At 50.7% G+C, this 24563-nt stretch overlaps 1 protein-coding gene across 4 annotated transcripts in view; it reads right to left on the bottom strand.

Annotated features, from left to right (window-relative positions):
• Positions 1-1637: 1637 nt before the first annotated feature.
• The window catches only part of NCAPG2 (non-SMC condensin II complex subunit G2), a 63078-nt gene continuing 40152 nt past the window's right edge, over positions 1638-24563 (bottom strand). For all 4 annotated transcript variants that reach the window (XM_046021203.1, XM_046021206.1, XM_046021205.1 and 1 more), the window contains 12 exons: positions 23025-23095; positions 21662-21815; positions 21160-21333; positions 19743-19859; positions 19519-19659; positions 18989-19088; positions 14586-14767; positions 13213-13353; positions 10055-10158; positions 9129-9229; positions 7951-8050; positions 1638-2025 (listed from right to left, as the gene is read on the bottom strand). In XM_046021203.1, the coding sequence (XP_045877159.1) occupies positions 1974-2025; positions 7951-8050; positions 9129-9229; positions 10055-10158; positions 13213-13353; positions 14586-14767; positions 18989-19088; positions 19519-19659; positions 19743-19859; positions 21160-21333; positions 21662-21815; positions 23025-23095 (1437 nt within the window). In that variant the 3' untranslated portion in view covers positions 1638-1973. The remainder of the gene's footprint in view (positions 2026-7950; positions 8051-9128; positions 9230-10054; positions 10159-13212; positions 13354-14585; positions 14768-18988; positions 19089-19518; positions 19660-19742; positions 19860-21159; positions 21334-21661; positions 21816-23024; positions 23096-24563) is intronic.

Here is a 24563-nt window from a genome sequence, read left to right as displayed (position 1 = left end):
AAAGTCCTTTATTTTAGAAAAAGTGTGGTTCAGTCACGAGTTAGCTATGAAAGACGCCAGCACGTCCACGAGAACGTGGGCCTGAGCAGGACGGCCCCAGAGCCGTCAGCAAGCGTGTGCTCCTGGACACTTTCTGGAACACATCCTCCATGTCCAGTACAGAGTCTAGCGTGAGGTTTGAGCTCGCAGCCCCGAGACCGAGATCCGAGCTGAGATCGAGATTCGCAGACGAGCCGCCCGGCACCCCTGGACACCTGTGCTGGCGTGCTCGGCCCTGCCCCGCCAGCGCTCTGCTCCAGGAGCACAGGGAATGAAGCCTTCACTCACGGGCACCCAGCGCGACCCACTGTCTGGGTCTGGGCCATGCGCACGGTCACCAGTTCTTTTTCGAAGGACAAAGACTCGAGAGTCAGACATCCGTGGTCGCGAGTGGCATCACCGTATTTTACGTGGAGTAACGTCAAAACAAGCGAGATGCTACAGCTCCGTCTTCCGTGGGCTCCGCTCCGAGGGTCCCCTCGAGAAACCGTTCTCACCTCCGGAGCGGCTGGCAGTGGAAACGCTGCGCCAGGGCAGTTTTTAGAGAACAGTCACCTTTCCTGGGGATCTGCAGTCCGCAAAGGCCGGACTAGTCTGCCGAGAGCCAGTCCCACAATGAGGGACCACAACGAGGGCCGCAGGGCGGTGCGGCGCAGGCCTCACGAATGCAAGCCCCGCCCCGCGGCTGGTTTCCGTGCCACCAGCTAGGCCTGGTGTCTGATGGGTGAGGGGCACACCGACCGCTTGGTCAGGGCCACTGTTTGCTGCCTCACTCCTGGAGGCTGCTTTGCTCCTGGGCTGTGGCGCGCAGCCTCTCCGTTGTGTGTGAACGGGCGGCACGGGGCTTTCCGGCGGCGGCTGACCGCGGCACGGCCACTTCCGCTCCCTCCTGCTGACCGGCCTCTGCTGCCAGGCGCCGCTCAGCGCGTTTCTTAATACTAAAACAAACACCAGCAAGGACAAAAAAGAAAGGAAAAATTACGTTTGCCAACATGGAACACATCCTAGCAAAGATGTCTAAAAGGTCCTGTTCGAAATTAGCTAAAATAACAACCCCCACCTCCCATTTCCGAGATATCTCAGAAAAACCTGACCCTCGCTGCTCCCGCGCTGAGCAGTCCATTTCTGTACCTTCTCAGAGAAACAGTGAAATTGGTGTTTCTTCACTGCTTTGCAGGGTCAGAGGTCAGAAGGAACATGTCCCAACTGTCCCAGGCGGCCGCTCTGCCACGACGCAGGGCCTGTGGCTGACAGGGACACACAGACCTGGTCACCTCCAGCAGACAGGCCGGGGTCTTGGACGAGGCAGCGAGGAAGCCCGGGCCTGGCCCTCCACTGGCACCAGGTCCGCTCTCAGAAAGAAAAGATGAAATCGCAGAGACTCACCTTCCGGCTGAAGGACTCAGCTCTGCCCCTTGAACGTGGAGCCGCCAGACCCATCCTGACCCCCAGTCAAGCAGCAGCAAGAGCAGGAGAGGAGGCCGCGACAGGACCCCGCGCGCGGCTCCCTCCCTGCACCTGGCACGGCCCTCCCTCTGCTTTAGCACCTTCCACTCGGCAGAATTCACCCTTGTCTCGCGAGGGGAAGACTCACACAATGCGTTGTTATCGCTTTTATTACTCATAGTGTAAGCAACATTGTATACATACATACATATATATAAAGTCATTTTTAAAACAACCATGTTTGCTAGAAAAGTCTTTTTTTTCCTTTGCACCACTGATACCTAGAGTCCTGTACAGTAAATATATTATTTATGCAGGCACCAGGCAAAGCTTAAGAACCTTTGAGTTTCCTACTTGTAACTCCCCAAATAAATCCGACCCCTATGACACCAGTTATTAACATTAAAAACACTAGGAAAATACACATTCGTTTCACTTTCACTGAGTCCTTTTCCTCTGTTTTCACGTGACCGAAGATGCTGGCTTGGTCATGAATTCAGAAGTGCTCCCAGAGTCCTTGATGAAGATTCGTAGAGAAACCTGAAACGTAAAGAAAGATGATTAAAACAGAAATCAGCGACCAAAACACCGGTGTCCATTTTCACAAAATAACCCTAGGCCTGTTGGGCAGCTGAACACACATGGAAAGCTGACGTCATCAGTAACGCCCCCACCGCGGGCCACCGTGCTTGCACCGGCCAGTCGCCCACCCCCGCAGCCAGGAGGTTCCCGAAGTCCCCCGCGCGCTCCCCACACAAGCGAACAGCAGGCCAGGTTTCCTACGGGTGCGCTCGTCATTACTCAGAAGGACTCTTGTTTGTGAGCGTCTGAACCAGGGCTCGGACACAGGTCAGACTCATACACATGACAAGTACATTTCACAATCATGGGCTTCAATTCTCTCCACAAAAGCTAAGATAAATGAAAACTATTTACCCCGAAACACATTGTTACAACGACACTTACTTCGTCACTTCCGGACTCGCCTCGCCTCCCTCGGTCCTCCTCTACACACCTGTCCCGGGACAGCGCTGCTCCTCCCTGCCCCACGCAGCCAGGTTCGGGCTGAGCCGCTCCAGACGCGCCCCCAAACCTTGCGAGGAGCCCTCCTGGGGCCGTCCTACACATGCATCTACAAGCGTGCACGCCCTCCCTCCTTCCCCGCCCGCACACCCCAGCCCTGTCCCCCGAGGGCTGCGGGCCCCAGACTCAAACACCAGTCTCCATCCCAGTGACGGCCAGTGGGTGTCGGGCCGCGCCCCGCCTTCGTGGAGACTCACCCGCCACGCGGTCTCTAACAGCTCCACCTCGAATCAGGACAAACAGGCATGGAAGTAAATTCTCTACCAGCCTCATTAGAAAAGATGACAAGATGACAAGAATAAGGGGAAGTTCTTCCCAAAACATTCTATTCTACTCAGTATCCCCAAACCACGTCCGCCGTGGCCGGCATCAAGGGAGCCCTGGCACGCTCCACAGGCTCTCTTCCACACTTCCCTTCCACGTGGTCTTCCGGACCCGGCGCGCACCTAACCCTGAGCTGCAGCTTGGCCGGACTCGCCACGTTTCACGGGCTGTTTCCACATGTAACAAAGCGGCCACTGCAGGGGCAGGACAGAGCCAGAAAGATTTTGAGATTTTTCTGTACCCCTGGAATTCCATAATTTTATCCACAAACTTACTTAGGTGTGATTTCTTTGCAATTAACTCCATCCAGAATTTAGTTAAAGAAACAAAAGAATCTTTAGAATTGCGCATTTCTTTAGTTCTGGGACGTTTTCTCCTCTTACATGCTAGGCGACGGCTTCTCTTGGGCCCATTTCCATCTGTCCGTACCCGGAGAGCCCTCGTCACACAGGCTCTGAGCTCCTCCCCCCACCTCTCAGAGCACCTGGAACCTGACTCTCAAGACTGACATCTCTCCAGTGCATCGCGGACATTCGAATTTAGAGTTCCTCATTCTACGTCACCTTTTTGGGGCATAACTGATTCTTCTCTGAAGACACTTACTACTGATTGACTGGCCCCCACTGTTACTCAAGCAACGGCTGTCCTGCTCCAACTGCCGGGCTCCTGGCATGTATGGCTCTTGTGTCTCTGCCTGACAGGCCCCTCAGACAGAGGCGGGACGGTGAGTGGTGGGGGGCACAGGCCTGCTGGGGCCACCGTCACAGCAGCGAGCTGGAAGAGATGGTGGCAGGCCTCAGCCTGATCACCTCCCTGGGCCAGGGTTCTTGAGTGTGGCTTGGTTTGAACCGGGTGAGGTGTTCACCCGCCTGAGCTCTCAAAGCCTTCACGTCACGGCCAGAGGCTGAGTCTTCATCCCGTGCACCATCAGGCCCCACTGCCTCCGGCAGGCTGTGTCCACGCGCTGAAGACCGTGCAACACGCCACAGCCACAGGAGGGGCAGAAAAATCAATTTTACGGCGAAAACATTAATAAGATAAAGAAAGCCTGTTTTTATTTACATCTCGTTTTAATTCATCTACACCAAGATCCACTGGCATTGAAGCTTCCAAATGAGCGATACAACCATCCAGCCCCAAACCATTTTAAAAAGACGATGAAAACTTCATGCAGCAGAATAAAATGATATTACTCGTCCATGCTCGATAACCAAGAAGAGGAATCTCTGTCAGGGAGGAGTCCTTTCCTTCAAGGTCTAAGAGCAAGGTTAATGCTGAGGGCTGCCCGGACACCACCGAAGTCGTTCACACGCAGGCATAACTAGTATCGGCAAGTAATTTGCTTTCGGTTAGAATCCACTTACTCGGTGGGAAAAATTCATGACATAACCTGAACCATAAGAAATATTTATACTGGGGTGCCTGGGTGGCTCAGTGGGTTAAGCCGCTGCTTTCGGCTCAGGTCATGATCTCAGGGTCCTAGGATCGAGTCCCACATCGGGCTCTCTGCTCAGCAGGGAGCCTGCTTCCTCTCTCTCTGCCTACCTCTCTGCCTACTTGTGATCTCTGTCAAATAAATAAATAAAAATCTTTAAAAAAAAAAAAAAAAGAAATATTTATACTGCTGGGCACCTGGCTGGCTCAGTCGGTTAAGCCGCTGCCTTCGGCTCAGGTCATGATCCCAGGGTCCTGGGATCGAGTCCCACATAGGCTCTCTGCTCCACAGGAAGCCTGCTTCTGTGCCCCCCTGCCCACCCTGCCTCTCTGCCTATTTGTAATCTGTCAAATAAATAAATAAAATCTTTAAAAAAAATATTTATACTGCTAAGATTTCTCATTGTGCGTTTATTACTATTTTCATACTATTTATGAAAGTACCAAATACAACATACTTGGCATTTCCGTGCACCGCGGCGCCGGCAAGCGCATGCCGTTCCTCCCGGGAGAACAGCTCCGACCTATGGCGCGCTGTGCGAGGGGCGGCGGGGCAAGAGGGGCGGCGGGGCAAGAGCAGCAATTTTATTCCGCGCCCAACAGACTGGCTAACGGACGGCTAACGCCGCTGGCAGAAAAGTGGAGTATCGTAAGAAACGTTCGCTTCTGAATTAATGCCCCACTGCCTAAATGCTAACTGGTTAAAAGATTCCCAGAGTCTTACAGATATTAACTTGCCTTTATGTCTCTCCCCCAACATCAAATTGGTAATATTTTCGAGTTTAGTCGTAAATCTCGTCTACTTTCCATCAGGCTGATTTTGTTTTAGATGCTGGTTTTCTACAATGTGTTTCTTGCACATTTAGGGAGCGTGAGTTTCATGATCCAGTCCTACGCTCTTAAGACGTCTCCTCCTTAAACAGAAGAACTCTTTGTGCCATTGTGTATTATTAATACCGCACGGAGCCCGACACGGGGCTTGACCCCACAACCCTGAGACTGTGACCTGGGCCAAAATCAAGAGTTGAACGCTTAACCTCCCTCGCCACCCAGGGGCCCTGGTTTTGAACTCCTAAGGCCTTTTTTCCCCTCTCAATATAACTAACATGATTCAACTCTGTGCAAATGGGAATAAAAGAAATTTCTAAGAAGGAGCAAACGTCCCTGTTCCCTCACAACTTCACATTAGTGCATGCACACCATTCTACGCCCAAAAAACTTATCCTTGCAAATGTTCTACATTTCTACAAAGAAATCCCGTTAAAACGCTTGGACTTCTGGGGCACCTGGCTGGCTCCGTCCAACTCCTGACGGCAGCTCGGGTCATAGGCTCGGGGTCACGGGATCAAGCCCAATCCCCACCTTGGGCTCCTGGCTGGGCACAGAGACTGCTCAGGATTCTCCGTCTGCCTCTGCCCCTCCCCAGCTCACCCTCTCTAAACAAACAAATAAATAAATAAAATATTTTTTTAAACGCCTGGACTCCTGAGGCTGTTACGTCTTGTGCAATAACGTATTACTTGTACAGGTGGTGACCGCCTGGTTAGAAATACGCCATGTGCCTTCTGAACTGCAAACACTCGTTTCCTCCAACTCAGACGCTCACCGCCCTCTTCCCCACAAGCATCTAGACGCGAACGAGCTCAGAGTCTGCCGGGTCTCTCCGTCACACACACACAGCTGCAAAACCGGCTTCATCAAAGCCGCCTCCTAGGCTGAGGTGTGTAACCGAGCACACTCCCTTTGCTCACAGCCGAGGTCACGCAAACCCCTACCTACTCCAGCACCCGAGTCGATGCCCTGGTCCGAGGGGGCTTTCCCCTCCCAGTTCTGACCGCTGCAGAGGCCGCAGGCTTAGTGGGGCAGGTTCCCACTGGCCCAGCCTTCTCCGGGAGCCGCCAACAGTAAAAGCAGCACCTAAGGCCACAGTCCCCACGAGCCCGCCGGGGTAGCTGTCCAGCCGGCAGCTCCCTGACCACAACAGGATGCGGAAGCTCTCAGGATTGGTGGGGGGCTCCAGCAGCTCCCCCCTCACCTCCCCTGCCCCCTAGACACTGGATAGCCAGCGACGCCCGTCAGAAGGCCTCAGGACTGCTCTGCCCACAGATCGGTCTCAGCCCTGGGGCATGTGTTCTCCCGAGGGGCAGGGCTGTTCCTCGCATCTGCCTGGCGGCTCTCCTGGAGTCCGCTGTAACCCTCACAGGCCGACACTCGTTACCCCAGCGCCCGGATGAGAACTTTCTGACACTGTGATTTTCCTGTCCTGGTCACTGTGTGGTTTCTGCCTTCTGACTGAACGCCACGCACACCCAGGAAACACCTGCTGAAGGAGGCCGGTACGTTGTCTTAACACCCACGAATGGACTTACAAGAGATAGAGACCCTTAGTAAAAATAAAAGGGTCAATTCACCCAGAAGATACAGGAACCCTAAATTCAGACACACCCGATGCGCAGCCAGACCCTCTTATCAGAAATGCACACACCCCGCGCAGAGGATCGCTGAGAACACAGCCGGACCAACAGCACTACCCACCGGCCGCCCGCAGTTACTAACAGCGCACGAAACGTCCAGCTGGGTTCCTTCCAGGTATGGGACGGTTCGACACTCAAAGCCAGTGTAGCCCGTCACACCCACCGCCGGGACGAGAAACCGCGCATGACGCATCAGTAGACGCAGAAAAAGCCTTAGGCTGAATCCGACCTCCGCTCACGACAAAAAGTCTCGGCACACGAGGAATAGAAGGGGACTCCTTCAACTTGACCGAGAAGCTCCACAAGATACAGGCAGCTCACACATCGTTAATGGTGAGAAACCAGAACTTTCCCACTAAGATCAGGAACAAGGCAAGGACGTCAGCACGGCTCTGGAAGGCCCAGCTAAAGCAGTGAGAGAAGGAAAGAAAAGGTAAACAGGGACGAAAGAGAACAGTCTTTGTTCATAAATTAGCAACTCGGGGTTTTCGAGCCTTTCTGCAAAGAGCAAGTAGCTAAGGGAGCGGCTGCTCCGCCAGGTGCGCGCGGAACCGTCACTAGCCCAGAGCTCTGCACCACTCCGCCTTACAAAGCTCACACAGCAGCAAGAGAAACGGGTTTTGCTCTTGAGCAAACAGCGCACGAGAGAGTCTGCAGGAAGCGGCACCGCGTGGGACACACGGAACCTAACCACAAAGGCGCTCGGTCGGAGCCCGGCGAACGCCCTCCTCAAAGCAGTCCCAGTGGGGGCGACCGGCTGCCAGGAAGCCAGACACGACCGGCGTTTCTTCCAGAGTCCGGAGGAACCTCTCCCATCCTCGTTGTGGACGCCTGGGGACTGGGCAATTACGTCTTAGAAATGTGAAGCCTACGGTTTCAAAAGCAGCAAACCACTCAAAATAATCTGCCTAGTTTTAAAACCATATAAGTAGGTTTGTATGCCTTTACTTCTCGGGTGTAGAATTTACCAGATGACAATCTTGTTCTTGTTTTTGAAGACAAATTAGGGAGTAAATAAAATATATGCTCGAGGCGTTTTCCATCAGAGACGTCTCTGTGCTCACCGCTGGCTGCACGTGGCGGCGGCGGGAACGGGCTCTAACGCACCTTCGGAGCAGGGAAGCCCAAGCAGAGCAGGTGCAGCGCTTACCTCTCCGTGCTGTCCTCGTCCAGGGTGATCTCCATGAACGTCTTCAGTTTTCTGTGCACGCTGGCCGCGACGTCCTTCACTTTTGAGCTCCTCTGTTTGCCTGCGGGGAGTCGGAGTGAAGAAGAGCAGAGATTTCACCACGACTGCGGCGCTCAGGCAAGCATACTCTGCTCTCAGAGCGGGTTCAAGTTCAGGAAGGCCGAGCCTCCTCACCCTGCCAGTCAACCTACCCACTGACCTGTGCTGCCGAAACCGGGCCCTGACCGGGTGGGAGATCAAGCAGACGTTTTCGGAAGCACCTCATGAGGCCTAAGGGACGGCTCTGGACACGATCCCAGCTGTGTCTGTGTCAGAGACCTGCTCCTCAGCTGTCCCTCCGTCACAGATAACAGGCCACGTCTCGGCGGCATCGCCGCGTGGCACAAGCTGAGGTCCCTGGTAAGTGCCAGGAGCTCACCAGCTCCCTCCCGACCCCTCACCCTCACCCTCCACGCAGGGACGATCCCTTAGAGAAGTCTTTTCCGATGTCCGACCTAACACCAGTCACAAAGTGTTACCCTAAACCCGCAGACACGCCATGCGTCAGGGCGTATGGGGAGAGCTTGTCTCACTGGGCGCACTCTTGGTCTAGAATACGTTACATCTTAGAAAACAATTTCAACAGTTGTAAAACTGAGTAAACAACACAGAAACTTAACAGTAACACGCAGGGACATGACTGCGTTTCATACGGAGGTGAGCATTTGAGAGATATCTCCAACTATTTTCCAGTACCATGCCAACTGGCTGGGACACTCACAACGCGCAAGCAGAAGGCTTAAGTAGAAAAGCAGATACACTACGTACTCACACCAAAAACCCACCGTCATTAGCAGAAATAAGTTCGGATGCGTAAGCACAAGTAACAGACCAATGGAAATTCAGCTCTGAGGCCCAGACAGGGACACATAACGGGTCCAGCGGGGGAAGGCGACAGGTGAACAGGACTGGTTTCCAGGCCAGCGCAGGGTCCGCGGAGCAGAGGGAGCCCAGCAGACGGCGTGCGCTCAGAGAACGGGACAGTGGCTGCAGGAGCTGGGGGGCCGCAGCGTGGAACTGGGTCCCAAACATCCCCAACAGTTTCGCAGGAGCTCACACCCAGCAATGTCCCAGACCGTAGAAGAGAAAGTTTAACCAACCTTTATTAATAACCAAAATAATATGCGTAACAGCTGTGAGACACACGATGCCTTCGATATCATCAGATGTAACACACGCCTTTAGTTCATCTAAAAATGACCTGCAAGAAACAGTAACCAACATCCGGCATTATTCTACAGTGCACGTCCTGAGACTTTACAGAAAGACTAAGTAACCAAGTCCACCCACCGCCGTGAATTCTACTTTCAGGTAACGGGAAGCAGACTGAACTCATTTCACTTCACTGTAAGCCAAATCACATGCTAATGTCGGTGAGATATTAGCACCAGACGCCGCTGCTAGAAGGACGGGGACGTTCTGGTAATTGAGAGCAGCTACTCTGCATATCCACAGTGCACACAAAAAAGGTTTCATGTCACTGAAATTAACTCGTGGCTCCAGATGAGATGGTTTTAACGCCTTCATCAACGGTATCTGCTACGCAGCTCCTCACGTAACGACAACTGCGAAGCCTCTCCCTCTCTACACCACCAGTCTCGCGTGCCCCAACAAACCCCGGGCTTCAGCCAAGGACAAGGCATGGCAGCGTGCCCCAAAAACCCACACTGGCATTGAACCCAGGCAGGTGTTGGGAGTACACTTCGGGAAAAGTGTCCCACTACACAGTGACATTTTAAATGTTTCCCTCTAGCTCGATTTTAGTTATGAGAAGCATAACCAGAGACTTTGCAGATGGATGTATTTGACAGAAAGTCAGAATTTCTCTTCGTAGAAGTAGAACACAAAATTTTAAAATAATGCAACTATTTTTAATTGCTAATGAGAGCAAATTCTGGGAAACATTTTTCTCATGGAAAAAAAAAAAAAGCACTTTTGAGAAATTTTGAGAGCCGAACACAGCAAAATCTACCGTGAGCTTCCAGCCACAAGGAGAAGGTCAGGACAGTCAAGAGAACACGGTTACCTGGTCACATCCGGAGACTTCATTATTATTCCTACTAAACACCTTGAAAATGGTGGGAGGTCTGCAAGAGCCTCGGGGGGAGTGAGCTCTTCTGTGTTAGAGACCTAAAAAGAAGTTCCAAATCAGTATTTCCTAAATTGAGACTGAGATAGGGCTCATTACTTGTTTTATACCGCTGCGGGTTTTCAACCCAAACTCGAAAGAACAGTTCCTATTAGCTGCTGAAATGTCTACAACGATGATGATTATTATTGGAGACAGAAGTGAAAAGATCCGCACACTCAACAAACCTTTGTCAGATCACCTTTACCGTGGTGGCACTTTCTATACACAGTGTGTTTCTAGGCCCACGCAACCGGCTCGGCTGCTCCGAATCATCCAGGACTGGGCTTTCTCAATCTCAGCAGGACCAACGTCCCGGACTGAGTAACTCCTTGCCGTGGGCCATCCTCGGCACTGCGGGGTGGCGAGCAGCACCCTTGGCCTCCACCCAGCAGATCCCGGAGCGCCCCTCCCCAGCGCTGCCAGTGTCCTCCGGAGAGCCCCACGCAGGGCAGCAACATTGGTCTGCACTCACATCAGGGGCTCTGCCTGGATTTACGCCCTCATCGCTGACCTTACAGTGCTACAGTCAGCCATTCGAGGCGCATAACTCCACAGGCAAATGGCTCCTTGGAAAATCTAAATTCAGAACCCTGCTCTGGAAGGGGCGGGGCCGGGGGGCAGGGCCGGTAATGCCTTTCTGTCCTGAGCCCACCACCCATCTCCTCCCCACGCCAGCCCACCTTCACACAGCCCAGACTGTCTCGCCAGCTTCTCCGCCGTCAGGGGACTCGACTCAGGTACAACTGCACAGCACTTCAGACGCCCTGTCCACGTGCCCTCTGGAGGAGTCATACTACTAATGTGGATATTAAAGTCCAGTCATCATTACGTTTGAAATAGCTCTGTTTCTCATTAAAGTGCTTTACCTCTTGAATGTTGTGAATGCATTTCTGCTACAGACAAATGATTATTGACTGGTTAAAATGAAAATGTATCTCGGGGCGCCTGGGTGGCTCAGTCAGTTAAGTATCTGACTGTTGGCTTCCACTCAGGTCCTGATCTCACGGTCGTCCATCCAGTCCCATGTTAGCTCTGAGCTCAGGAGGAGACGGCTTCAGACTCTCTCTCTCTCTCCCTCCTGCTTACTCTCTCTCTCAAATGAATAAAAAATCTTTTAAAAAATGCATCTTGAGATTTTCAGCATATGCAGCAGTGAAGATACGGAGCAGCACGGAGTAGGGGAGTGCGAAACAGAAGTGTTGTCTGAAGGCTCTTCGGACACACAGGCACATGGTGATTTCTTAGGGAGACTGAGGAGCTAAATCTAAAATCTGAAATCTAATCTAAATCTAATCTAAGATCACTAAAATCTCCAGAGAAACCACTAAATGATCACACAGGGGACAATATGAAGTCAATGCACAAGATAAAATGTAACAGTACATTTCATCAAGAAATCAAGAAATGGCAGGAGAAGAAAAATAAGGGGACTAGTAGAAAACAAACATCAAAATGGTCAAATTAAACCCAAACATATCAACGATTTCATTAAAGTCCAATAGGTTAAACACCCCAGGTAAAAGGCAGAGACTCTAAGACTAGACTCTCCCCCACCAAAAAAGGCCTGCCCACGTGGTGATTATAAAAAACACTTTGAACACGTAGAAAAACATGTTGAAAGTCAAAGCCATCTCTTGGACGATCAGACAGCCAATGCCTCAGAAAGACACAGCAGTCCTGAGTGCACGACCCAACAACAGAAGTCGCACACACGCAAACCAACGGAGAGACAAACCCACCACAGCGCTCAGCTCTCATTAATGGCACAAGCAGACAAATCAGAAAGGTGACAGAAGAGAGGTCAGCAAACGTGTTCTACAAAGTAGTAAAATGTCAACCCTGTGGGCAAAACCGTCTGTGAGGTCAACCCAACTCTGCAGCTGCAGAGAGCGTGTGAACGGTCAGTGTGTCTGTGCCCAACAGAAGATCCTTTACAAAAACAGACCGTGAGTCAGGTTTGCCACGCAGGCCGCTAACGGATCTATTTATAGTTGTTAGCTACAAAGTCCACTAGCGTAAATTCTAGGTCTTATTTGATGTACATTCAAGTTGCTAGTTTCCTAACCCAAGCTTAAGCTTTAAGGAGGACCTTAAATTCTGTTAGTGTTTTAGGAGTTCGGTTGGCTGTGTCTATACTCCTGGTCTTACAGTACAGAATCTGTATGACACAATGCCACTGACTGTCAGACTCTGTGTTTTCGTCCCAGGAGAACCAATCAGCACCTTCTATCCTCAGAGTCACTGCTCTGGACCGCATCCTCCCTCCGCGCCTCAAGGACCTCACTAGAGAAACAGCTTTCTGTTCAGACCTGAATCACTGCCCTGGTTATGTACATCCTTACCCAGGTAGGCTAACTGTAAAAACTGTGCATAGGGGCACGTGGGGGGCTCAGTGGGTTGAGCCTCTGCCTTCAGCTCGGGTCATGATCTCAGGGTCCTTGGATTGAGCCCTGCATGGGGCTCTCTGCTCAGTGGGGAGCCTGCTTCCCCTCCCCATCCCCGCCTCTCTGCCTACTTGTGATCTCTGTCAAATAAATAAATAAATAAATAAAAACCAAAAAAACAACTATGCATGTCCTTTACCGAGTAGGAGTGAATACGCTATTTAAACTGTATCCAAAGGTCAAATTCCTTATGCTTAGACCCACAAGAGCAACACGAGGCCTGCGGCTCCAGCGAGGCTGTCAGATGCCAACAGCCCCAGGAGCACAGCCTGCCCCACCTGCACCCTGCTGCTGCTGCCCACGGCTGCTTTCGCCTCGTCACATATTCATGCTGATATCTATGACGCAAGAAGGAAAAAAAAGTTCACGATGGAAGGACTTGCTGGGCCTTAACCGAAATGGCAACACCCTTAACGAAATCCGCCAGTGGTCAAGACTCGAGTCACAGCCACCTACGAACTCTGAGGGGCAGTGGCTGGAGAAGCAGATACATACTAAACCGAGTCCTTAAAAAATACTTGGGAAAACATGACCACGAGCTACTCGTGGAGAAGAGCGTGTTGGACAGTCGAAAGTAGACACGGTGGTTTCAGGAGGGACACACTTCACCTTGCGTAGCTGGTGACCGATCTCCACCACAGACGCAGCGATGATGGTGGAGAGCATGCCGCGGTGCACGGGCGTGTCCAGGTGCCAAGACTGAACGGTCATTAGCAGTTCGTGGAGAGAACTCTGGATGGAATACAGAAGCTACAAGAAAACACAGTCACATTTTAGTGGTTATAAAAAGACACGTTACAGGAGAAGTATTCCTACTGTCCTCCCCAGGGTTTCAGGAATCCCAGTCTTGTCTGCCTTTATCAACGCCCGATCCTTCCCTTCCCACTGCTGACTCCAATCTCTCGGGCACCACGGCTACAAAAGCACAGACAGGACCGAAGCCCCCTGGAACTACTTTCACGACAGTCTCGATACTACAAATAAAGACAAGACGAAGAAATACCACTGATAGGAAAAGACCAAGAGGTCGTGTGTTTTGAAAGAAGTCACACAGCCAATGGTACAAGATTTGGTGAGAAAACAGAAGATTCTGGCACAAACTGAATTATATAGACAGATCACACACTGGAACCAACTCATCAAAAACAGAAACATTTCAGATGAACTCTGAGATGAACCGGTGAGCTAGGGAAAGCACAGCCAACAGCCTTCGATCGCCTTCTATCAACTAAGAACAGGAAAAAAAACGCGTCTTCAGTGTTTCATAAACATCTCTCACTTAAGCATTTTTTAAAGCTTTACTTAAAAAAAAAAAAAAAATCTAAGTTGCATTTTTTAAACCACTCCTAGAAAAAAAAGAGCGGCCCCCTCTGACGACAGTACGATTCTCGGAGTGAAGCCCGTGCGGCCCATGGGTTCTTCGCACACGAACTGGCTACTCCAGGTCCCGCTTCACAAGAGCTTTTGCCAGCGGGGGAACCACAGCCCCTCCAGCTCTGCGAGGGGGACGCTGACATGTGCCGAGAGGGTAGCCGCAGGTGGAAATTATTAGCTCCCCTTATCGTCTAGAAATAATCAGAACCCGCACTCTCAGAAGTGTGCTCCAGGTGGAAGCCTGCGACACAACAACCAGGCACCACCAGCCAGCCGCGCCGGTTACGAGGTCCCGGGCCTGCCGGGCGGAAGGCTGGCGCTGTGGCTAGCTGACCTGGGCTCCTGAAAACCTGCTCCAAGGCCAAGCGTCAAGGGTGGGCTCTCGGCCCCCCAGCCCAGGTGCAGACAGCACCACCTCTCCGACCCCCCACGCTCTGAAGGTCGGCAAGCAGGACGTGAAGGACAGCACTTGGTAATTGTCTCCCACACAGAGGGGCACCCCACCCGGGGGCGCAAGCGAGCGCGAGCTGAGCCTGCGTGTGAGGTGATGCCGCCCCCAGTACTCCCGTCTGCGGGACCAACAGCCCGTCCTGGGAAGGCGTGAGTACCCGCAGGCCTTCCTCTGGCTGCTTCTTGAAGCTCCGGGCCATACATTCCAACAGTTTCTGAAATACTTTCTGGACCATATCAAACAGCGTTGCAACATCTTCGTCTGGTCTCCGCATCAAGGAGCTCCCGGTTACCTCTTTCAGAACGCCCAGAAGTAGTGGCGCGTAAAAGAAGCCCTTCACTAGAAAGAATATTAGAAAAAAGTTATCTAACCACAAAATTTAGCTGAAATTATTACATTTTCCACACAATACACGTATATTATGGTAACTGGAAAGAAATTGTTACTGGCAAGCCAATTCCAGGCTGATGAGATTAATCTAAATTTTAACACACGTAAGTTTTAAAGTAAATAAGATTTAAAAACTTGCTCCTCTTAAATATAACACAAGTAGCTTCGACAACAGTAAGAGTGTATTTAGCGTGGTCATTGCACACGCCGATAGGGTGGCCCTCGAACGCGGTCAGAGAACATGGATCGTTTCTCGTGTGATGGAAACACTGGCTCCAGCTCTACAGCCCCGAGTCTGAGAAAGACGGCCCAAAAGCTTTCAAAATGTGACTTACAATGTCACAGGCCAACTCTGCTAAGTGTCCAACATTTCATAGTTTACCACTGTCTTTCTCTTCTGAATCACTCCCTTTGCAGTGTGCATCAATTTGGTGAAGTGTTGGGGCACCTGGGGGGCCCGGATGGTTGAGCATCTGCCTTCGGCTCAGGTCATGATTTCCAGGTCCTGGGATCCAGCCTCATGTCGGGCTCCTGGCTCTGCAAGGAATCTGCTTCTCCCTCTGCCTGCCTCTCCCCCTGCTCATGCTCTATTCATCTTTCTGTCCCAAATGACTAAATAAAATCTTTTAAAAAACAGTAATAATGATTTGGTAAAACATTTTCTACATGTGAGCCTAATTCTACAGTTTATTCTAGAGATCTTGAATTTTCATTTCAGTTTTTATCCTATGGATTTTAAGTTGAGTTGTAAGAATAGACCTGGGGAGGGGTGAGTATGTGCGGGGCACCTGGGCGGCTCAGCCGGGTAGCATCCGACTTTTAATTTAGGCTCAGGTCATGATCTCAGTATCGTGAGATCAAGTCCCACGTTAGGCTCCATGCTGGGGATGTGAAGCCTGCTTGGGATTCCCTCTCTGTGCCCCCTCCCCCTCCCCCCTGCTCACACACTCTCTCCCTCAAGTAATACATAACTCTTAAAACAAAAACAAACCAAAACCCCAGAGCCAGGGGTCTCACCCCCTGGGAAGCTTCTCGAGCACCGTGTTTCTCACTTTTCTCTGGACCTCACACCGCCTGACGCTCACTGCCTGGCCTTTCGGAGGTCTGTGTGCGTGAGCACCTCCCCATTCAGACCGCAGGCTCTCCCGGGGCAGGAGTCGTGCTGCACGACGCTTTCTTGTCTACATAACAAGTATGTGCTACATAAACATACAAACTACATACTACGTACATAACCATGTAGTGAACTACATAAACTGTGCACCTGTATGTTTAAAACTTGTCGTGTGGGAAAGCACAGAAATAATGTTTCTCATTAACAGACTATTATCCAGGTGACAAAGAGGTATGACCTCTTTGACTTTACATAGGAATCGTGACTTCACACAGGAAATGGACCTGGGCATAGCCACAAGGGACCTCCGTTTAGAAAACAAATTAATAAGATACAGTAAGCTCAGCTTCAGACAGAGATAAGAAACTAAGCCCAAACCCAAATCGACCTGCTAGCGTAAGCAGAACCACTGGTCATGCGCCAGTCGAGTCCACCCCTCAAAAGGCCTACGGCACTACCAGAACCAACTCAGTTTCTAAAATCACTGCAAACATAATAGAAACTTTCAACAAATGAGTCTCTTTTAAATAAAAGAGCAGAGGGACACACGCTCTCCACATACGCGAGTCACTTCCGTGGAACGGGCAGTAAAGAAAGCTGGGCTCTAAGACCACGTACAGGCAGCTGAGGGGAGGCTGATGTTCCGAAGAGCAAAGGCCCAGCAAACGAAAGAGCTGCCCTTTCTCATCTGTCCTCAAGGTCACAGGGGCATGGGGGAATCACACGTTTAAATGGTATCTTTAATTCTGACAAAAATCAGAAAAGCTATAAAAACTAATTCAAAGCTATGTCATTATATTCAAGCAGTATGTGTCTTATAACCAAATTGACAGTGGTTAAGTAAAATACAACACATTATTACAGATCAGTCAGAATTCACAGCTACACAGAACGGATGACCCCGACTTTGGAAGTTCTTGCTTCTCTAGAGGGAACTGGTCCAAAGCGACTGCTGGGGGTGACGTCAGTCTGCCATTGCAGGCATCTTCGGAGAAGCAGACGCTCACCGCCCCACCCACGGCAGCAGACACAGTGTGGGGGTCCGTGGACCCCGTCCTCTGGCTCTGGCTCTGGCTCAGCCAGCCATGTGTCCTCCCTGGAAGTCCTTCTGGCCCAGCTCCCCCAGGCCCTATGCCTGTGGCCATCCGCCTTTCAACTAAGACTAGGGTTAACAGTACTTATTCTTTATTTCTTTATTTTCTAAGATTTTATTTATTTATTTGACAGACAGAGATCACAAGGAGGCAGAGAGGCAGGCAGAGAGAGAGGGAGAAACAGGTTCCCTGCTGAGCAGAGAGCCTGATGCAGGGCTCGATCCCAGGACCCTGAGACCTGAGCTGAAAGGAGAGGCTTAACCCACTGAGCCGCCCAGAAGCCCCTATATTTGGGTTATGTGTGGGGACTCAGCTCTACTCAAGAAGACCTTCTCTAGCATGTGCACCTCAGCATGGAGAAAGCCATATTATAACATTAGTGACATAAATGTGATTGCATTTATAATTAGAAAGTTTTATTAGAACTCTTTCAAGTAGAGCAAAAACCCTGTGAACAAAAGACTCTGGGTATACCTTGCTAGCTTATTAAGTACAATCCTATTTATGACAGGATTATAAAGGATGGCCACAGCTGATTCTCCCCTGTGAACCTCTAATTGTTGGAATATATAAATGCAAGTATCATTTCAGTTTGGTTCAGGTACAGTCAGCAGTTTAAGGCCTTATTTTTGGAGAACAGATACCTCCGTGTCATGAAACTAGGCACATCAGAGATCTAAAATTCCAGTTAACTCCTTGGAAATGTAAATTTCATAAATACTAAAAGTAGAGTCGGTCCTTAGGAGACAAAATTCCTAAATGATAGATGAAGTTTTAAAAAATACAAATCATTTTTCCTTGTTTCAATCATTAAACTTAAGTTAAAAATGTTTTCACAACAGAAAGTAAAAGAGGCGATTTAACAAAAAGCCAGATTCTGAAATAAATAGTATTGGTTCGAGTCAACGCTCTGTCGACTGTGGGTATTTAAAACAACTCCGACACAACCTAACGGATAGCACAGGTTATTTTCAAGAAGCACACACTGGAAGGCAGAGCAGGGTGGCTGGCCGTGAGCCCTGACCTCTGACCCCGCGGGCAGACCCTAGTCGGCCTGCGCGACAACCCTCAGTGCCACCGGGGACAGGGGCACACTGAACTAGGGACTCCCTGACTCTATGTCCAAATCTTAACACTGAATCTACAAATGATAAAGTCATTTTCAATGTCTTCCGGCAGATAGATAGGCTTAACGAAATTTAAATATTGAATTTTCAAGTTTCTCATATGGATCGGGGAAACAACCAGATGGAGCGTCAGGAAACACAGCGGGAGCCGTTCAGAAACAGTTCTGCACCCAGTGGGTGGGGGGCGAGGGGGGAGGGGTCACAGGCCAGCAGCACCTGTCATGAGGCAGCAGAGAAAGCTGGATCACTCCCCCACTCCTCGCGCCGTCACGGCTGTGAGAATCTGGCCCTGGGGACCCCGGTCAGGCCACCACAGGTAATGCGCAGCCCGGCTGTGCCCAGACGGCCCGGAAGGAGGCCGGCCTCGCGCTCACTGACTGAACACACATCGCACGGCGCCCAGTGCGCAGCACGCACAGACCGCACAGTTTCAGTTACTGCGGGCCCCACTGTCACCTGGCCCTGGGTGAAAGCAACTTCCCAGGGCTCCTGAGGGGAGTTTAAACAACCCTCCTTACACTTCCCATGAGGTGAGCAGACAGGCCCAGGGCTGTCACGGCACGAGCCCACCACATGGCAAAGTCACCTGACAACCAGGCAAACCACTGCGAGAATCCGGCAAAGAAACTGTGGGCTCGGGTGCGTCGGACGCTAGGATCCCCTCTAAACCGCCCAGCTGCATCAGCCCCTAAATCCCTGTTTCGGTGTGAGCCAGTCTGTGTTACGTATCTGTCACCTGAAAGCAAGAGTCCCAATCAGCAACGTGAGGGAGGGTGAGCGGGACTGGTTTGGTCATCCATTGCTCTAAACGCGTCCTTTAATAGATGCAGGGTACCTGTCTGCATGACTCGGAGACTCCACTGGAGAAGCTGTGTCTGAAACTTATCGTCGCCAAGGCCAACCATCACGACGTCCTTACAGACTGTCAGGAAGGTCTGCAAGAGACACAGACGCGCTGGTGTGATTTACCAAGAAACTGAGAGCCACAAAAGGGGAATAAACCAGCCTGGTAAAGCTTCTAACATCTGGCTGGACTACTAGTTATCTCCTACAGCAAGTATTTATACAGGTGTTTTACAAGGGAATTTTCATAAAGATACACTGGTTCTCATTTTTATTTCCATAAGAAATCTGGAAACCCATTTTATGTCATTCCACAAACATGAATGAAAACCTATTACATGCAAGCGGTTGAACTCCGTGAGAATTACGTGGTGGACGTGCTGGGAAAGGACAGACTCTGGACGTTGGACAGACGCCACACCGCGGAAGAGTGACACCACGTCCAAAGCCGCAGCTTTGAAACAGAGACGTGGAAGCCCACACTTGGGGAAGAGAAGGTTTCCGTGTCGGGGGACTTCTGACCTGGATGATCTGCTGATAAACGACCCTGTGGAGCTTGAGATACTCTTCTTCTTGATCTTGGATAAAAGACAGCACTTTGTTTTCTAACCAAAACCCAGTGTCTTCCAAAACGGACAGGCAAACCTTCCCTTCTGAGCAGAACTGTCCAACAACAAAAGACAAATCAGTAACAGGACGGGCGTTGCCAACAGCCCGGACCCGTCGCGCAGCCGGGCCGGACTCACCTGGTGCTGCAGGTGGACGCTGAACCGGCAGTGCAGGCTGAAGGCCCGCAGGGCCACTGTGTCACTGAAGCTGGGAGGCTTCCCACCTGGCAACTGTAAAATGGCTTCCAGATCCGCCTGCAAAGTACAAATGTCTGTGGCCGTGTTCCAGCTTCTCAGTCACCACCCCCGTGTGGCCGCCACACCGTGAGCACAGGCCGTAGAGGCTGCTGCACAGCGACCGCTGGAAGGTAACACTGGGACGGTGGCTTTAGTGACAAAACCGTCCGAGAAGCGTAGTTCTCCCCTGCTCTCCCCCACAGATGCTCTATTCTATGCTATTTGTGTAATTCACTATTTTTAGTTTTTAATTTTTATTTAAATTCTAGTTAGCTAACATACAGCGCAATATTTGTTCAGGAGCAGATCCTCCCTTCTAAAGGACAAGATAAAAATTCGCCACAGTTACTGCTCAAGGAACTATCAGGATCAAGAACGCAAAGCTTTTCCCCCTGGAGCAAACGGTGACCTGCTCCCAGCCGGGGGCCAGGAGCACAGACCGTCCCAGGAAAGAGCAAGGCCGTTCCACCGGCAACAATGCTCTCACCACCCAGACAGGGCCAGAGCCCCAGCCTGCCCACAGTTCCCTAACCCCGTACCCTAGGAGTCCCTTTCTGTTGGGAAACGGCTGGGAGCCCGTGTCTGGCTGTCACACGGAGAGGGAGGCGGTCCCATCAGCATCGGCGGGGTTATCATCTGTGCCCTCCCAGGCAAGTCTGAAGGGGAATGCACGCGCCCACATTTCCAGAGCCCACGGGCAGCCCCGCGTGGACAGCAGCACGGCCAGTGCCCTGCGTTGGTCCAGGGGCAAAACCCCAGCACCTCCAAGCCAGGCCTGGCCCACTTCCTCCCCCTCCTTCAGACCGCTCCCTCCCCTCCCCGATCTGACCCGGCCGCGAAGCACTGGCAGCTCTCCCTGGCGTGAGCCACCCCGCGACGGTCACGGAGGCGGCCTCTGAGGGCCGGCCCTGGAGATAGCCAGAGAGCCAGGAAGGAAAAAGGAAATGCCAAATTCACATAAACACCCTCCAAAGATTCCTAGAAACGCTTGCCAAGGACTGTGAGGGGCAGCTAGTGTTCCCGTCTCCACGGGAGAGAAGCGTGGGGAGAAGTCATCCTACAGACGGCGGCGCTCTGAGAAGGACGGCTGCCCGCAGGCCCGGAAGCCGCAACCGGCGCCCCTCTGACCCCGCCAGTGAGTCACCTGCGTGTCCTGTCCTGGTGCAAACAGGAAGTGCCTTAGATGGCTCTCAACTCCTTTCCAGCGGGAAAAACTTCATACTCCAAGTATGAAAAACTTAAATCTTACTTTGTCTCGCGCACAAGCTACTTACACGGACTCACTTGCATGGTGTCCGTGTCTGCCCTACAAAGTTACCTTGGCCCGTCCGAGCGCTCTCAGAAGGTGGCTGAGCTTCTTCTCGGGAGCAGAGAGCAGGCACCGTTGGTTCTTCGGGTGCGTCAGCAAATACTCCAGGTAAACCAGGGCCAGCTCCGGTTTGACCGGGCGTGTGTCATGGATTTGCACTTTCCGTTTAGATGCTGAGTTACTCTGAAAGCACAGAGCCATGAACTGACAATTAAAACACATGCTCTGGGCACCCGGGTGGCTCAGTCGTTAAGCATCTGCCTTCGGCTCAGGTCGTGATCCCGGTGTCCCGGGATCAAGCCCCGCATCGGGCTCCCTGCCCTGCATCGGGCTCCCTGCTCAGCGGGGAGCCTGCTTCTCCCTCTGCCCTTCACCCCACTTACTCTTTCTTGGTCTCACAAAGGAATAAATAAAATCTTAAAAACAACAACATGTTCTCAGGAAAGCAAATGATCTCTAATACAGACATATCATCATTCAGCAATTTTAAAGAAATGTGACAGAAATATACCTTGCTCTGGGGCTGTTCTTCCGGCAGCCAGTCACAAATGAGTTCCAGAATGTGTCCCACGTGTCCCCAGGAGCAGAGACAGTCCAGCAAAGTACTATAACGCTTGTCTGCTTCTCCTTCCTCTTGGTTTCTTAATGTGGAAATCACACCACAACTGAAAATGTCAAATACATAAAATGAGATCTATCATTTCAGTAACAGCTTCCCATTCCTCAAAAAGTTGAAGAAAAAAAAAAAAAGGAAGCTAAACACTGAGGGTACATAAGGCCCTCTTATCATAGGAACTCTCAGACATGCTACAGCGCAGGAACACAGTTTCCCGCAATGACCACACAGGGTAAGTTCCAACACAGAACACTGAGTCTGCCCGTGGCCTGAGATCACGGAAGTCACGGCAGCCTGATGCGAGTTCTCAAGTCACCGAGGACACGCCAGGTCCGTAAACCCCTGCTTTTCTGTTCTCTGTCATCTCCATCGGACTCTAGAGCAAAGATGCCTAGCTTTTTGGAAATAATTTTTGCTTAACCTCAAAACATTAATTTTTTTATAAATATGAGTAAAAATGAGGCTTTTTTACTGAAATAATAACCAACACTCTAGAACAACACCATGCAGTGAAAAATACAACATGAGGGGCGCCTGGGTGGCTCAGTGGGTTAAAGCCTCTGCCTTTGGCTCAGGTCATGATCTCAGGGTCCTGGGATCGAGCCCCACATCGGGCTCTCTGCTCGGCAGGGAGCCTGCTTCCTCCTCTCTCTCTGCCTGCCTCTCTGCCTGCTTGTGATCTCTCTCTGTCAAATAAATAAATAAAATCTAAAAAAATATATATATATACAACATGAGCACAAAGTCAAGCTACTGAGGTCATTTAAAATTTTCTAGTAGTTACCTTTAAAAAAGGAAAGAACAATAGGTACAATTAATTTCAATATTATGTCTTATCCAGCCCGTTGTCCCCACAGTGCTGTCTGCAGTAGAACAACAGAAAACCACCCGCTCTTTACGCCCTGCCCTCTGCGCCGGACCTGCACCCGCTCTGCACCCTCCAAGGGCACCGTGCACCCTCAGCACGTCTCAGCCCAGGAGGCCCTGTGCCAGGCACACGCAGGCAGCATGGCTCCGAAGTCCCTTCATGCCAGCCTTGACAAACACCCCAGATTTTCAAGGGACAAATTTTAGCTCACATAGGCTCTTCCTATGTTCCTTAGCAACCCCGGCGCCCGCTGGGAACCGCATCCTGCTGCATCCCGCCACCATTGCGACCTTAAAGCGGAAGCGTGACAGTCTGCTGAATGTCACATTAATAACTGAGCACACGACGGCAGGGTTCCTACTCACGACCCTTCCGAGAGAGAGAGAGTACCTGAATGCGGGCACAGCAGAGGCTGGCATAAAGGACATGAGCCTGAATAAAGGGACCTTGCAGCGATCATCCTAAAAGCACAAAAAGAGGGAAAAAAGGGGATTTAAATGCAATGACGTTTTGAAAGGCTGTCCACACAACTTCCGAATAACCCGTCTTCAGAGCTGCTCAGTGGAACTAGAGGCCTCCTCTTAGTGTTCAATGGGAAACTTAACCTATCTGAGAAGCAGTTTCAAAGTTTTAAATGACATTTTACCACCTTGTGCGATGTATTAATTTGTGCAAATATGTATTAAGCACCTACTATGTATGAATTGTCAAGCTAGATCCTGGCGGGTGCATCAGTAGGCAGGGCGGACAATAAATTCTTGGCTTTCGGGCACTGACTTCTATTTTACAAACAATACTGAGGGGCACCTGGGGGGCTCAGTCGGTGAAGCATCTGCCTTCACCGCAGATCATGGTCCCAGGGTCCTGGAATGGAGTCCCACATCGGGCTCCTTACTGAGCAGGGAACCTGCATCTCTCTCTCCCTCTGCCTGCCACTCCCCTTGCTTGTGCGCTCGCTGTCTCTCTGACGAATAAATAAATAAATAAATAAAATATTTTAAAAATTAAAAAAAAAAATACTGATTAAAGGAGAAAAAAGTTAACTCTGTACACTTGGTATCCTAAATAAATGTCAAGAGAATGAACTAGTCAGAAAAAATTTTTTTCCATAAAATAATAAGAAAATCTTTGGAAGACAATAGAGTTTATGGAAAATGTACAGGCTTAGGAGCCACCAAGCCAAATCTAGGTCCAACCAGACTCCACAGTTTTACCAGCTGGGTCAGCAGAGAGCAAGGAGGCAGGACACAGGTCTGTTTCCTCCTCTGCAAGAGAACAGAGGTCCGCGTGAGGCGCACCACAGCACCCGTCCGCGGTGCATGAAGGAGCCAGAGCCACACCGCAACCCAAAAAGCAGACCAGGCTCAACCAAAAACACTTGGTAGAAAATATCCTTGGTTGACTGGGAGAATAAGAGATGATGGACCCTAAGAGAAAAAATTAAGTTTTCCCCAAAACATACGTGAGACTGAACCAGGGACATCAAAATTTGATCTGTACTTCCTCCACATTCAGTTGGAGTGGGCGCACCCCTCCAACTCCCAACACAAAAATTGTGCTCTTAATGTGACAAAAGTAGACTGATAATTACCACTAATTCCGCCCTATCTGGATTATAAACTGTTCATTCATTTATAGAGAAGACCACAATGTTCTCGGGGCAACTGAGTACAGAGAAGCTCTCTTGCCAGAATCGTTTGAAATTAACTGAATTAATTAACTGCCTTCCTAGGGTCCCCAGACACCTGCAGGCCACACAGCTCATCTCTCTTTTCATCCAGTATTCCATGGGCTTCTGTGCTGTTGTCGTCTGAGAATTTTGAGACAACGCTGGCTTCTCAGTCCAGTGTAACTGTTTGAGCTTCGAAATGTACTAATGACTTTGGCAAGTCAGATTATTTACCTTCCTGAACAGGTCACAGTTGCATT

This window comes from Meles meles, chromosome 10 (genome assembly GCF_922984935.1).
Source record: "Meles meles chromosome 10, mMelMel3.1 paternal haplotype, whole genome shotgun sequence".
Lineage (NCBI taxonomy): Eukaryota > Metazoa > Chordata > Mammalia > Carnivora > Mustelidae > Meles > Meles meles.
The sequence above is the reverse complement of the archived record's forward strand: the minus strand, read 5'-3'. Positions and strand labels throughout refer to the sequence as shown.